Source organism: Talpa occidentalis, unplaced genomic scaffold (assembly GCF_014898055.3).
Source record: "Talpa occidentalis isolate TD23 unplaced genomic scaffold, MPIMG_talOcc4v2.1 talOcc4.17, whole genome shotgun sequence".
In the NCBI taxonomy this organism is placed as follows: domain Eukaryota; kingdom Metazoa; phylum Chordata; class Mammalia; order Eulipotyphla; family Talpidae; genus Talpa; species Talpa occidentalis.
Genome location: NW_023601754.1, coordinates 55,930,482 through 55,944,281, shown reverse-complemented (window position 1 = coordinate 55,944,281; position 13,800 = coordinate 55,930,482). Strand labels below are relative to the sequence as shown.

The 13,800-nt window shown below is 61.5% G+C and overlaps 2 protein-coding genes across 2 annotated transcripts; one reads left to right on the top strand and one right to left on the bottom strand.

Annotated features, from left to right (window-relative positions):
* The first annotated feature begins 4,570 nt into the window (after window positions 1–4,570).
* On the top strand, window positions 4,571–11,682 carry PPP2R5B (protein phosphatase 2 regulatory subunit B'beta). Its single transcript, XM_037517625.2, has 14 exons — window positions 4,571–4,657; window positions 5,078–5,530; window positions 6,160–6,356; window positions 6,906–7,007; window positions 7,120–7,212; window positions 7,340–7,470; window positions 8,392–8,451; window positions 8,590–8,698; window positions 8,999–9,052; window positions 9,123–9,173; window positions 9,280–9,399; window positions 10,135–10,262; window positions 10,418–10,519; window positions 10,905–11,682. Exons 2-14 carry the CDS (start codon window positions 5,332–5,334, stop codon window positions 11,050–11,052), a joined length of 1,494 nt encoding a protein of 497 aa, XP_037373522.1. The 5' UTR covers window positions 4,571–4,657; window positions 5,078–5,331; the 3' UTR covers window positions 11,053–11,682.
* GPHA2 (glycoprotein hormone subunit alpha 2) lies at window positions 11,654–13,229 on the bottom strand. The gene is made up of 4 exons (XM_037518275.1): window positions 12,843–13,229; window positions 12,390–12,492; window positions 12,066–12,250; window positions 11,654–11,981 (listed from the first exon to the last, which is right to left on the bottom strand). The coding sequence occupies exons 1-4, from the start codon at window positions 13,017–13,019 to the stop codon at window positions 11,880–11,882; spliced, it is 567 nt and encodes a 188-aa protein (XP_037374172.1). The 5' UTR covers window positions 13,020–13,229; the 3' UTR covers window positions 11,654–11,879.
* Window positions 13,230–13,800: the final 571 nt, after the last annotated feature.

The window sequence follows — 13,800 nt, the reverse complement described above, 5'->3', positions numbered from 1 at the left end:
GGGTGGGGTCCACAAAGCCTGTATGGGATTAGCTCAGGACATCCTTTCCCCCTAACAGGCCCTTGCAGAAAAAGTTGTCAAGCCCCGCCTAATAAGCTTCATCAAGGGATAACCACAGCTAGGGATAACCCTATTTTAGCCATACTAGGGGAGATCCGCTGGATTGCAAAGGAAAGCAGAAAGTCAGCCTGAAACAAAGGCAACTTCCCTGGCCCGAGGGGCAAGGCTCTGGCGTCCAAGCAGCTGTGTCTACTCCTCTGAGCCTGTTTTAACTCTGGATCCTGGGGTTGGGTCTGTAGGTGGCAGAGCTCTTTACTGGAATACAGGAACATCCCCCAAGAGAATATGGGAAACTTTTGGACAGCCCCCATTCCAGGAGGCAAGCTAATCTGTACACCCCTCAGAAAACGCTTATGGAGGGTCTCCCTGGTGGTGAAAGGGGTTTAGCACAACACTATGAAGCTGTCCACAGCCTCTGCAGCACGAGTTCAATTCCCTGGCTGGACAGGGAGCTACCCACATGGTGCAGCAGACCTCTCCTATCTTGCCCAATGCTCCCCTCAGCAGTGGATTTCAGTCAGTCTGCCTGTTCTGCTCCCCACTCTGTCTCTTGTGAATCCTCTCACACACACCCCCCCCACATCTCTGGCCTGTACCCCAGTTCTTGTATGCATAAATAAATAAATCCTAAAAAAAGAAAAAGAAAATGCTTACAGAGTGAATCAAGAGATCTATCTGCTTGTGCCCCACGACAGGCCACCGGCAGCTTTGTGTTCACCAAGTCATTATTAAATTAATGATAATAAAAGTAACAGATGCTATGAATTGAGTCCTGGGCTCTGGTTTGTCACTGTATATGCATCAAGTGTTTATCTGCTCTTTGCCATGTGCTCGTAAGGAAGGCACTATTAATATCCGTATTTATGGGAGAGGAAGACTGAGCCTGTGGCTAGGTGCCTGCAGAGCAAGTAGATGAACAAGCATTCCTTCTCCCAAAGGCAGTGGGCAGAGAAAAGCATGTTCTAAACTCTTGAGAAAGGTGTCCCTTTGCCCAGTCTAGGAGGAGGTCATTCCCCTGCAGTGGGAACACAAGCACAAAGGTTGGGAACACAGGACCATTCCAATACTCAGGTCCCCCCTCTGGGGTTATTGCTTCCCCCCAGGGAGGCTGTTCTCTGTCTCTCACTGTAACATGACTGGGAGCCACTGTATGTTAACACTGTGTGTTAAGAGTTGGCATCTCTGAGTCATTCCTGAGCCCGTCCCCTGTGTCTGCACCACAGCAAAAGAACAGAGGATTCAGAGGGGCACAAAGGCCCTTCCCACTGCCCTTCCCACTGCTGTCCCCAGACAATGTACCTTGACCTCCACAGAAAGCTAAATTCAGGGGCTCCCTGGTGGTGCAAGGGGTTAAGCGCCACACTATGAAGTAATATGCAGCTTCTGCAGCACAAGTTCAATCCCCGGCTGGGCAGGGAGCAACCCACATGGCGCAGCACACCTCTCCTGTCTTGCCCGCTGCTCCCCTCAGCAGTGTATTTCGTCAGTCTGCCTGTTCTGTTCCCCACTCTGTCTCTGGTGAATCCTCTCACGCTCCCGCGCATCTGGCCTGTCCCCTGGTTCTTGTATAAATAAATAAATCTTAAAAAAAAAAAAAAAAAAAGCGGGCCTCCCTGGTGGCACAGCAGTTGAACGCTGGGTTGCGAAGATGCCCGCAGCCTCTGCAGCGCCGGTTCAATCCCCGGCTGCTCCCCGGCCACCAGAGGAGGGTACCGCATGGCGTGCAGACCTCTCCGCCCGCTGCTCTCCTCAGCAGTGTACTTCGGTCCTTCCACCTGCTCTGCTCCCCGCTCTGGCTCTGGTGAATTCTCTTACCCTCCCACGCTTCTGACCTTACCCAGTGCTTGTATAAATAAATTTAAAGTAAATAAATAAATAAATAATCTTTAAAAAAAAAAAAAAAGGCAAGCTAAATTCAAAGACATACACATCCTAGGTGGCCACCAGGCAAGAGAATAACAAATATTGGCAGGGTAAAGCGGTGGTCTTCTTTTGGCGGGGAAGGTGGTATTGAGGACCTCTTAGATGTATTTCTGGGGTGGAATTCTAGGCCCTATTTTAGGTCCGGCAACCTACATCCATGGTCACTGCAGTGGCAAGCTTTTACTGAACATCTGGGTCTTGGAAAACTGTGGGGACCTAGGGAAGACTGGGACCAGGGTTCCTCCCCAGAGAGAAAAAGGGAAGGGACAGGCTTTTCCTAGGGGTGGGCTCCTTGGAACCTTCCCGCAAGATTAGATGGGAACTCAGCCAATGTGCAGCAGGTCTGGGGTGGGTTTGTAGCGGAGATTCTCCTTCTGGAGTGTCCCATCCCAAAACCCTTCTGGGGATCTCTTCAGTGGAATCAGGGTGATGTGGAGGAATCATGGAAGGCAGCCTGGGGCAATGGCATTTGACTTGGTCCTGAGGGTCTAGATTTTGCATTTTGTTCCATGAAATTTGCCATCTAGACTATTCTTAAAGGGCAAATTCAGTAGCATTAAGTATGTTAACATTCTTATGCCCCCATGTCCAGAAATGTTTAATCTTGCAAAACCAAAACTCTATGGTCATTAACCAGCCATACCTACGTGGGTGAATTTCCATAGTATGTGAAAATATCTCAACAAACATGATTTTAAAAAGAAAAGAATTTTCAAGACTGCAACAGCAGGTGACAGTCTGTTTTGAGACCGAGTTCAAATGCCACTTGGTACAGAACTTGTCATGCTTGTCCTCCGCCCTTCAGTTCTCAACTGAGCACTATCTTTGTACAAAGCACCGACTCCACAGCCAGCTTGGCCTTGGGGCCCATGGAACCCAGGGCGCTATCCTGGAAGCCTGGGATGGGGACCCTCCTAAGTGGGAGATGGGGGACTGCCCCCTGGTCCCAGCTTTTTGGGATAGGTGCTGTGATGTTGGGCAAAGCAGTTCTCTCTGTGCCTCGGGGGCCTCACCTGGCTGTATAAAGCTCTCTGGGCCAGCCCTCCCGAGCTTGCTCTTTTCAGGGATGTGGGAGAGATTTCACTTTCTGAGCCTGGGAGGTGAGCAACGAGAATATGGATGTTCCTTGGACAGAGGAAGGTGTCAAGGGCCAGATGGACAAAGCCTGATGAAGATTTCTGAGCAAGAGGGCTGCTGGCCAGCTCTCAGTGGTATAGATTCTGGGGTCCCAGCCTGGCTACACCAGGGCTTTTGCTTTGTGTTGCTCCAGCAGGTGGGCTGTACTCCCTCTGCAGCGGGGAAGATGGCCAGGTGGGCCCACTGAAGCACTGATTTCAAAGCCCAAAGTAGGCCCCAGCCTCAACTCCCTCCCTGACCTCATTGTCTGGTCTCAGTACTCACTGCTGCTGCTCACATGGGCCGGTTGTTCATCCAGCCGAAACTTCTGGGTGGAGGAATATAGGGCTTAGGGGGATAAAGAGTGCTGGGGTCTAGGGTCCTAGGATGGAGGCCCAGGGAGGGTCTTAGGAAGGGGACCCAGGAATGTGGGAGGGAACTTTTACCAAACTCTTGGCATCCCTCTGGTGCCTTGGATTCCCTGCAACAGCACAGTTTTGAACAAGAGACCCCACTAGCACATCTTAGGGCCAAGGGGCTGGGAGGCCAGCTTGCCCGGGGTGGGGTGGCAATGCCAGGGAGCACCTCCTGCACTCACGCTCTGCCACTCCAAGGCTGGCCCTTTAAAGCCCAGACCATGATGTCACCATAGACAGCAAAGGACGGGAGGGGGACTGCAGGCCTGAGAACGGACTACATTTCCCAGTGGCCTTTGGGGCGCCACACCCCTCCCAGCAGGCCCTGGGTCACCGCAGACTATTAACCAGTGGGGAGCCGGTTTCCACCGGGTTCTGAACGTCTGGCCGTTCTGGGGTGAGGGAGGGCGGGGCCTCCTGGGGGTCGGTGCCAGGGGCACGGATGGAGCAGGCCAAGTGTGGGGGCTTGGCGTAGGGCTGGTCCTCTTTCCCGCCCGTGCCCTGGCATCCCCGCAGCTCCCTGGGGCCGCCCGCGGTGCCCCCTCTCCCGGCGCGGCCTCCCTCCCGACCCTGGCGCCCCCCGCCCCGCGGCCCCCGCTCCCCGCCCCCCGCCCCCGCCGCCGGCCCCGGCCCCGGCCCCGGCCCCCCCGGGGCAGCTTCCGGCCCGGGCGCCCGCAGGTGGCCCCTCCGGCGGGCGGCCCCCTTTAAGCGCCGCGGGAACTACATCTCCCAGCCGCCCCGGGAGCGCCTGACGCAGCCCCCGCCCCCCAGCCCGCGGGGAGGTGCGGGCGGGCGGGGGGAGGTGACTTGATGTCATCCTGAGCAGCTGGGCGGCGGGTGCCGGTGCGCGCGGAGCCGGGGCGCCCGGGGCGCCGCGCCGCGTCGGGTCGGGGCCACGACTTGGGCAGAGGTCCGCGCGCCGCCGGGGCCGGCCGAGAGCCCGCCGGGACCCCGCGCCTGACCCGGGGCCGAGCGGGGGGCATGCCCGGCCCCCCCACCCGGAGCCCGAGCGAGAACCCAGGAGCGCCGCCGCCCAGCGCCAGCGCCCCCGGCGAACCGGCTGCGCGGGAGCCCTGAGCAGCTGCCCCCCTCCCCGCGGGCAGCCTCTGGGGGTCGGGGTCCAAAGTCTGGGCATCTGAGAAGTGAGTGTCCTCTGCTCCTGGGGACAGAAAAGGTTGGGGGGGGCGAGTGGAGGAGCTGAGTTGGGGGAGGGTGCAGGGTCCTCTGAAGGGGGAGCCTGGGGATAGGGCCCCATATAGCGGGAAGACTCTCCGGTCAGTGGAGCAGAAAGGGACTCTATTCTGTCAGAGGCCGGGATGAGAGTGGGGACCCCCATTCTAGGTGGGTGCTGTTGTGAGGGGCATAGGCCTGTTCAGAGAGGTGGTTTGGGAGCCTGGCAGCAGGGAGGGTCGTGTCTGTTGTGGGAGGGGGCTGCACCGCTCTTGGGGGCCTGGGCAAGGCAGGAGGAAAGAAGCCCGCCCCTGCCTTTCCTGGAAGAAGTGACAGGCGCTCTCTCCCCTCTCTTTCTTGCTGATCTCTCTGCTCTGACTGGTTTTCAAAAGAACCAGGGCAGGAACCCTACTGGACTCTTTCGGAACCCCGGAACGACCTGAGACCTGAGCTACCTCCTCTCTGCTCTGCCTGCCCCCCCAGGACTGGGCAGTTGCCAGAGGCCCTGGGGGGGCTCAGGACTGTGGTTGTGCCCCCCCCACCTCTCAGGATGGGCCCAAGTTAGTTAACCCATCCTCACTCAGTGTCCTCCAGGCCCAGAGGGGGCCCCAGGGGCTCTGAAGGCTTGACCTGCCACCTGGCCACCATGGAGACGAAGCTGCCCCCTGCGAGCACCCCCACCAGCCCCTCATCCCCGGGGCTGTCGCCTGTGCCCCCACCTGACAAGGTGGACGGCTTCTCCCGCCGCTCCCTCCGCAGGGCGCGGCCCCGGCGGTCCCACAGCTCCTCTCAGTTTCGCTATCAGAGCAACCAGCAAGAGCTCACTCCGCTGCCCCTGCTGAAAGGTGAGCCTGCGGCTGCCAGGGCACTTGGGTCCTAGTGGGCAGCCGGGGAGGCAGTGAGAGGCAGCTGGCAGCTGCCCTCACAGGGAGTTCAGATGGCCGGGAACTGACCCCCACCCTCCAGCCCTCTCTGCTGACGCATGGCCTGACTGGCTTGTCATCCTTGGAGGTGGGGCATCTGGAGCTGGCGCCATCCTGGGGGGCAGACGGGGGCCAAGGGTGGGGCCCAAGCCTGAGTTCCAGGAGGCCACTGGCAGCCTAGCTGCAGCCGGGGTCCTGGAGCAGGTGCTCAGCGTGGCTCCCCGTGGTCATCACGTAGCCTCACACCCCACCTCTGGTGGAACCTGAGGGTACCCAAGAGATGCTGTCCCCTCAACCCCCTCCCCATGGCACTTAGAACAGAGTGCCACCTGTGAGGGTGGCTGTCCGGGCACCTGCGGAGAGCCCCGCCGGTGGGGTCTGCCACGCTCTGCAGCCAGGCGTGGTGCTGGCCTCTGGTCAGGAGGAAGAGGCTCCTTTCCTGCGCAGGGCAGGAGGAGGGACGGGAGGGGGCTGCTCCCTGCAAGGCGAGAGGGGCGGTGCAAGAGTCGGGAGGGTCCACTCTGCCAGGGCTCATCCCCTGCTTCCCCCAGATGTGCCAGCTTCGGAGCTGCACGAGCTGCTGAGCCGGAAGCTGGCCCAGTGCGGGGTTATGTTTGACTTCCTGGACTGTGTGGCGGACCTGAAGGGGAAAGAGGTGAAGCGGGCAGCGCTCAACGAGCTGGTGGAGTGTGTGGGGAGCACCCGGGGGGTGCTCATCGAGCCTGTCTATCCTGACATCATCCGCATGGTGAGCACCTGCCTCCCAGCTTCTGGGGGAGGACTTGGGGAGCCTGGGAGCCCTGCTGACCGGCCTGCAGGTCCCAGCACAGAGTCAGCTCCGTGTTCCTTGGCTGGGCCCCGAGGTCCACATCTTCCCTCTCTGGCAAGCCCGCTGCCCAGGCCGCCCGGGCAGCACGGGCCACTCAGTGCCTTCTGGGCCTGCTCACCCCGCACTGTCCTTGTGTTCCCTGGGACTGGGGTGCACCTCCACACCCCTTACCTCAGGCCTGGCTCAGGCGCTGCCTCTTCTAGGATGCCTGTCTCAGTGCCCAAGTGGGCATGGCCCCTAGACCCACGGCTTCCCGTCTTGTTTTCCCCATGGGACTGAACCCGACAGAGGACAGGGTGGTGTGGCCCACGCTGGGTCCCCAGTCCCTGCTCCAGGGCCTCTGTGACAGTTGCCCAGGAGAGCTCTGCTGGGGCACAGGCCTGAGGCCTGTTAGAACTTTGGCTCAGGGACCCCCTGCTTCTGCCTTTGAGGCGCTTCTTGATTCAAGCCCCTGGCACCGCCCCTCAGATCTCAGTGAATATCTTCCGGACCCTCCCGCCCAGCGACAGCCCTGAATTTGACCCAGAAGAGGATGAGCCCAACCTCGAGCCTTCCTGGCCACACCTGCAGGTGCAAGGGCTGTGAGCAGGGGTGTGTGTTGGGGGGAGTCTTCCAGGGCCATCGGGCAGGGGGCAGGGGGAGGCCGTGACTGAACTCACCTTCTTGTCTGTCCCTGTCTCAGCTGGTCTATGAGTTTTTCCTGCGTTTCCTGGAGAGCCCTGACTTCCAGCCCTCTGTGGCCAAGAGATATGTGGATCAAAAGTTTGTCCTGATGGTGAAGTGGGGGAGCCCAGGCCAGGGCGGAGGCAGGGGCAGGAGCTCTCTGAGGGGAGAAGGGTTGGGACCCAAGCAACCTGGGCTCGGCCTCTTACTTGATCCCTGACCTCTGTCCCTGTCCACAGCTCCTGGAGCTCTTCGATAGCGAGGACCCCCGGGAACGGGAATACCTCAAGACCATCCTGCACCGGGTCTACGGCAAGTTCCTGGGGCTCCGGGCCTACATCCGCAAGCAGTGCAGCCACATCTTCCTCCGGTGGGTGCCCCATCTCCTGCCGGGACCTGGGGAGACAGGAAGAGACGGGCAGAGGCCAGGCTGGGGGGCCCTGCGAAGTCTGGCTCACTGAGTTCTTTCTGGGGAATATATTCCATAGGGGTGACTACACAAAGCGCGTGAGGTCAGCAGGACGAAGTACTTGTCTTCATTTCACAGATGAGGAAATAGAGGCTGAGGGACAAGTGTCTTTCAGGGACGAGGTCAGGCAGCGGGGTGCCTGGGCTCTAAGGCCTCACCTTTCTCTTTTTTGCAAGTGTGCTCTCACCCCTGGGCACCAGGGGCCGGAGACTGGCTCTGGAGGTTGATGGGCTGTGTCTGAGTGGTTCAAATGTTTGGGTGAAACTTGGGCAAATCACTTAAGTGCTCCTCAGTTTCTCAAAACTGGGAGTGGGAGTCGTGCGGACCTAGAGACCATGGGAAACATCAGCTGTTACTGCCATCAACTGCAAAATAGGTGCGCGATCCCTCCCCTCTGGAGCGGGGGCCCCTGAGCACCCCGCTTAGGAGCTTTGGGCAAGTTTCATTGAACCACAGAGGCTCGATTGATTTCTTCCTCTGTATAATGGAGCAAAGACCCACTGGGCAGGGCAGCTTTGAGAACTACCTGGCACGGAGTAGATGCCCTAGTGTTGGCTGGCATGACTGGCACGGAGCGTGAAGGACAGGAGGGTGAGGATCTGGGGGAGGAGAGGAGCGGGGAGTATCTCGTGGAAGAGGCTTGAGCTGGGGCTCAGGGTGTGTCCGAGGATCCACAGGGGCCTGGTTTGAGCTACTGCGAAGCGGCCCCTGCGGCCCCGGGGTTGGCAGAGAGTTGGATTAGGGTGCAGGGTGGGGAGGTGGGCAGGATGGCCAGGAGGGGTCTCTGAGGCCCCCGCGTCCCCCCTTCTCTGCCTCTCGCAGCTTCATCTATGAGCTGGAGCACTTCAACGGCGTGGCGGAGCTGCTGGAGATCTTGGGAAGGTGATGCTGGGCCTCGGTCTGCAGCGGCAGGGCAGCACGGCAGGGGAGGGGGGGCTTGGGGGGGTGGGGGGGCATTGGGGGAGGGACCCTGGCCGGCTCATCTGAGCACCACCCCCCTCTCTCCTGCCCCCTGCTCAGCATCATCAACGGCTTTGCGCTGCCCCTGAAGACAGAGCACAAGCAGTTCCTGGTGCGGGTGCTGATCCCCCTGCACTCCGTCAAGTCTCTCTCAGTCTTTCACGCCCAGGTGAGGCCCAGCCCCGGCAGTCAGGACATCGCCTGCGCCTGCAGGGTCAGCCTGCCCCCCTGGGCTCCAGCCACAAAGTCACACTAACCCCATCCCGTCTGCTTTAGAAAATCCCACTGCCCCTTGAGAGCTGAGCTCAGACATCCGCTCTGCCCCTGCCCAGGCTTAAACTCTCCTGCCGCCCGAGGCTGGTGATACAAAGCTCCCTATGGAGCCTTTTGTAAGACACACGGGTCTAGGGTCTAGCTTGCTGGCAGCCCGTCCCGTCTGACCTGTCCGCTTTCCCTGCCGCCCCTGCAGCTGGCGTACTGCGTGGTGCAGTTCCTTGAGAAGGACGCCACCCTGACGGAGCACGTGAGTCCCGCTGGGGGGAGGCCGCCCCCTCCCCTACGGGTCTGACTGCTTTCTGCCTTGCCTCCCACAGGTGATCCGGGGGCTGCTCAAATACTGGCCCAAAACCTGCACCCAGAAGGAGGTATGGGGACGGGCTTTGCCTCCCCGGGGAGGCAGGAGGGCACAGCTGCCAGGCTGGGAGGTGTGCTGGGGGAGATGGGAGTTGCTGCCCGTGTTCCTACCCCCAGGTGATGTTTCTGGGGGAGATGGAAGAGATTCTTGATGTCATCGAGCCCTCCCAATTCGTGAAGATCCAGGAGCCCCTGTTCAAGCAGGTGGCTCGATGTGTGTCCAGCCCCCACTTCCAGGTATGGGGGTTTGGGTGGGGGCCACTGTGGACAGGGAGACTGTGCTGGCTGACCTAAAGCATCCTGTAGTTTCTCCTCCAGACCCTAGCGGGTCTGAAAGGGGGAGACCCTGGCCTTAGGTCAGGGGGCCTGCGGTCAAGCCTCGGCCCTGCTTCCCACTGGCCCAGGGGCCCTGGGCAGCTGTGTCACCACTCAGGTCTGGTTAGCTTCCTCGTCTGTGACATGGGCCACAGCGAGCTCAGGGCGGTGACCAGGGCCGAGGAGCTGGTAGCACAGACCACAGTGGGCATCTGCCAAACGCCAGGGGCACGGTCGTCGTTGTGATTCCCCTTTGGGCTTTAGCCTCCACTCAATGCCACCTCAGGGCCAGCCCGCAGCCCGGCAGCCTGTTCTGCGAGCCTGTGCAGCCTTTCTGTTGGGGTGTCAGAGCCTCCCCCAGCGGCCCTCACCCCGTGAGTCTGCCTAATACTGTCCATGGAGGCAGATGGTATTACTCCCAGTGGACAGATGAGAAAACCGGCTGGAGGCCCACGGCCTCCCTCCAGGTGGTGCGGCCAGTGTGAGGGGGAGCCGGGATTCACCCCTGAGCACCCGGCTCCAAATCCAGTGCTTTTCTCCTCCCGTGGCTTCGCTGGGGTCAGACCAGCCTGAGGCGGGGAATGTGGCGGGCTTGGGGACGGCGCCAGGGGACGTCAGGGAAGCCTCGCGCCGCTCACTGCCCCTTCACCGCCCCAGGTTGCAGAGCGGGCTCTGTATTTCTGGAACAACGAGTATATCCTGAGCCTCATTGAGGACAACTGCCACACTGTGCTGCCTGCTGTGTTTGGGACCCTCTACCAGGTCTCCAAGGAGCACTGGAATCAGTGAGTGCCCCGGCCTTACCCCAGCCCTGGTCTAGACCTGGGGTTACTCAGACCTGAGGGCGGTGAAAGGGCTGCAGCAAGCCCCCGGGGCCGGGGGAGGCTGAGGGTGGAGAGGCTCAAGTTGCTCTTACCCCCACCCCTCCCTCGCCGCCAAGAACCATCGTGTCTCTGATCTACAACGTGCTCAAGACCTTCATGGAGATGAACGGGAAGCTGTTCGACGAGCTCACGGCCTCCTATAAGCTGGAAAAGCAGCAGTGAGTGCTGCGGCCGGGCGTGCAGGGAGGGGAGCAACCAGCCTGAGCCCACAGCCTGAAGCGCCCAGGCGGAGGAGGAAGTCTGCCCTTGGGTGCTGCCCCTGCGGCCACCGCTCCCTCCTCCGCCCTGTCCCGAGGGCTATTCTATTCTCCTCTCTGGAGCTTCCTTTCCAGGGGCTTCCAGCCCTTCGGTGGGCCCCGGTGCAGGCTGGTCTCGTGCCATGCCCGCGTGCCAGGAGGGCTCTCCTGCCTCTCCCTAGGCCCGAGGTTCCTTAACTCCGTTCTCTGGCTGCCCCGCTGCAGGTGGGGGGTAGGGGGGGGGGGCTGGACTGTGGGTGGGTCCGAGGGCAGGCCAGTCGGGAGCTGCCCCACCCCCTCTCTCCAGGGAGCAGCAGAAGGCCCAGGAGAGACAGGAGCTGTGGCAGGGCCTGGAGGAGCTGCGGCTGCGCCGGTTACAGGGGACCCAGGGGCCCAAGGAGGCCCCCGTCCAACGGCTTACACCCCAGGTGGCTGCCAGTGGGGGTCAGAGCTAGGGACCCCCCAAAAGGGAGGCGCTAACCCGGAACTGTCAGTCCCTCCCTCCCCTCTCCCGCCCAGGGGCCTTGCCAGGGTGGGTCGCAGGGCTCCCTGCCTGGCCAGCGCGGGCGGCTTGCGCGGGGGGAGAGGAGAGGAGCTGGAGGTCCTGGCAACCGAACTCGCAGGCCCTCGCGGCAGGACTTGAACAGGGCCAGCCGGGCCAGGAAGCTGCCAGCGGGGGTCTGTCCCGTCCTGCAGGGCTGGGCTCCAGACTGCAGGCGGTTCCCACCCCTGCTCCCGGCCTTAGGGTGAGGGGACTCTGCCCCTTGCCCGCCCCACCTCGTGCCAGCGCGAGGTCCTTCCTCACCCCACCATGGGATCCATGGTCTATTTATTCTCCCCAGCTCACCCCAACACAGATGCTGGCCTGGGCCTGGGGCACCCTCCTTCCCTCCTCTCTGGCCTTCCTTGTCCCCTTTTTATTTATTGGGCAGGGGGAGGGGTGAGGGCACAGGCAGAAGAGATTCCCCGTGTCCCGGGCAAGGGGGGGTCGCAGTACCCATGGTCTAGCCCCCTTCCCCTGGCTGGGGGCAGACTTAATAAACTGAGAAACTCCAGAACCGCTTGCTTTATTTAGGGGGGGGACAGGGGGACGTGACCGAGGAGGCTGGCTAGGCGGTCGGGCAGAGGCAGGGACTCCTCTCTTCCCAGGTGACCCTCAAATCTCAGCGGGTCAGACCTGGCGGATCCGGATCCCTCACTTAAGGAGCCCTGCAGCGAGTCCCCTGCAGGGCTGGAACTCAGGGTTGGACCCCCAGACCGCACTGATGTTGGGGGAGAGGGGTTAGTAGCGCGCGAGGCGACACATGTCACACTGGCAGGCCCTGGCTGTGAAGATTTCCAGCTCCTCCTTCCGGTCCCCCCCGCACTGCAGCCGCACCTTCACCTGTGGGAGAGGGGGGTCTGTGATCCAGCAGTCTCCTCCGTCTCCCCAACCTGAGCCCAGCCGCCCTGAGCGGGGCCTCCTCACCTTCTTCAAGCCGCTGATGGTACAGCACTGAGAGGCGGAGGTGACGTTGTGCCGATAGCCACTGGCCACCAGCACAGAGTAGCGGGACGGGAAGGCGCTGGACTCGCAGTGGCCCACACAGGCCTGTGCCATGTGGGAGCCCTGGCAGGTGCCCTGGCGGTCACTTCGCACCGTCACGTTGAAGGCTGGAAGGAGACAGGCGGGGCTAGATGGGGCTCCCCCAGCTCCCGGCACCTGAGTGTGGGCCCCTGGGGGTGCTGCCTGCTCCTCGTCGGGGCACCAGTGCTCGCTCCCACCCGGCTCTCTGCTCCCGGGGTTACTCACGGCGCAGGTGGCAGCCGGGGAAGGCCACCCGTCGACCCCAGCCTCCCGTGAGCACCAGGACCAGCAGACAGAGGAGCAGGGTGTGGGAGGACGCCATGGGCATCTGCAACAGTGGGCAGATGGATGTCTCTGGATGGGCACACGCCTCCAGGTGAAAGGCAGGGCTGGGTGGTCTTTTGGACTGGGGCGAGCCTGCCTGTGAATGGGGCTCTTTGCCCTGTATCTGCCTTGGGTGCTGTGTGTGTGCTGAGGGTCTCTGGCTGGTGTTGAGGGGGCGGCTGTCTCGCTGTGACTGGTGTCAGCCCCCCCCAGGTGACTGTTCCCTGGATGTTCCCCACCGCCTGGAGCACACACATCTGCCGCCCTCTGCCCTCCGCTGCCCCGTCTTGGCCTGCAGAACCCTCACCTGAGTCCCAGGCCCTCCCTGAGCCCCTCCAGCCTCAGCCAGCTCACCACTTCCAAGACCCAGGAACTAAGTGGCTTTCCAGTCTCCTGTGCCTCCTGCTGGTCTCCAGCTGTGCCGACGCTCCGGGTTTTTATTTGCCCGCATGCTGGGGCCACGCCCTCTCGGAGATCAGCTTTCAGGCCTGCCTCCCAGCCCGGGCCTCCAAGCAATCCCACCTGGGACATCTGCTCTTCTGAGGTGTGTTCCTCGGAGAGGCTTCTGCTGCTTTCTGCTTCCCTTCTGCCCACAGCTGAGGATGTGGAGTGGAGGAAGCCCCAAGCTGCTGGAGGCTGAGGCCTGTGTGCTGTGGGGGAGGGGCTGGAGACTCGGCTGAGCTGTGGCCGCCTGGGCTCTTGCTGTGTGACCTTAAGCAGGCTCAGGGCCTCACCACCTCTGCCTTACAACTCCCAAACTCAGCCCTGCCTGCCTCTGTCAACCGCAGCAGCAGACAGGGATGGGGGAACAGATTCTACCGACAAGGGGAAGGACACCGGTGGGGTCTCTGACATGTGCCAGTGGCAGAGCCAGGGGAGATGGGGGAGGGTCCAAGTCCGCGTCAGAGCTTCACTTGCTGTCAGTGGATGACTTCTCCTCAGGGGCCAGAGTGGAGGGTTCTCCCAGCGACTCCTGCAAAGAGCCTGCAGCTGCCAACCCCAAGACATCTGAACCTTTAGTCCAGCTCTGGCTCCAGTTTTACAGATGAGGCAATTAAGGCTCAGAGCAGGGAGGCTGCTACAGCCCACACCACAGACTGACAGCTGGGCCGACTTGGAACCACACCTGCTGCCACTCACAGTGCTGCGCTGGGGGCAAGGACGCGGAAACACTCCTGGGCAGCCGCAGCCACTGGGGCGGGCAGGTGGAGCTCCAGAGCCTGTGGTGCCCTGCCCCCATCCCCAAGCACCCACTCCCCTAGGGTCGCAGCCTCCCAGACCTCAGAAAGGCCAGCCAACTGCTGACACTGCC

Bases quoted from the DNA above. Each gene is read 5' to 3' on its own strand.
- PPP2R5B (XM_037517625.2), top strand. From the start codon at position 5,332: ATGGAGACGAAGCTGCCCCCTGCGAGCACCCCCACCAGCCCCTCATCC. The intron at 7,471-8,391 runs GTGGGTGCCCCA...TGCCTCTCGCAG, and splicing joins TGCAGCCACATCTTCCTCCG to CTTCATCTATGAGCTGGAGC. The intron at 8,452-8,589 runs GTGATGCTGGGC...CCCCCTGCTCAG, and splicing joins CTGCTGGAGATCTTGGGAAG to CATCATCAACGGCTTTGCGC.
- GPHA2 (XM_037518275.1), bottom strand. From the start codon at position 13,019: ATGTCCCAGGTGGGATTGCTTGGAGGCCCGGGCTGGGAGGCAGGCCTG. The intron at 12,493-12,842 runs GTGAGCTGGCTG...CCACTGTTGCAG, and splicing joins GTTCCTGGGTCTTGGAAGTG to ATGCCCATGGCGTCCTCCCA. The intron at 11,982-12,065 runs GTGAGGAGGCCC...CCTCTCCCACAG, and splicing joins CCATCAGCGGCTTGAAGAAG to GTGAAGGTGCGGCTGCAGTG.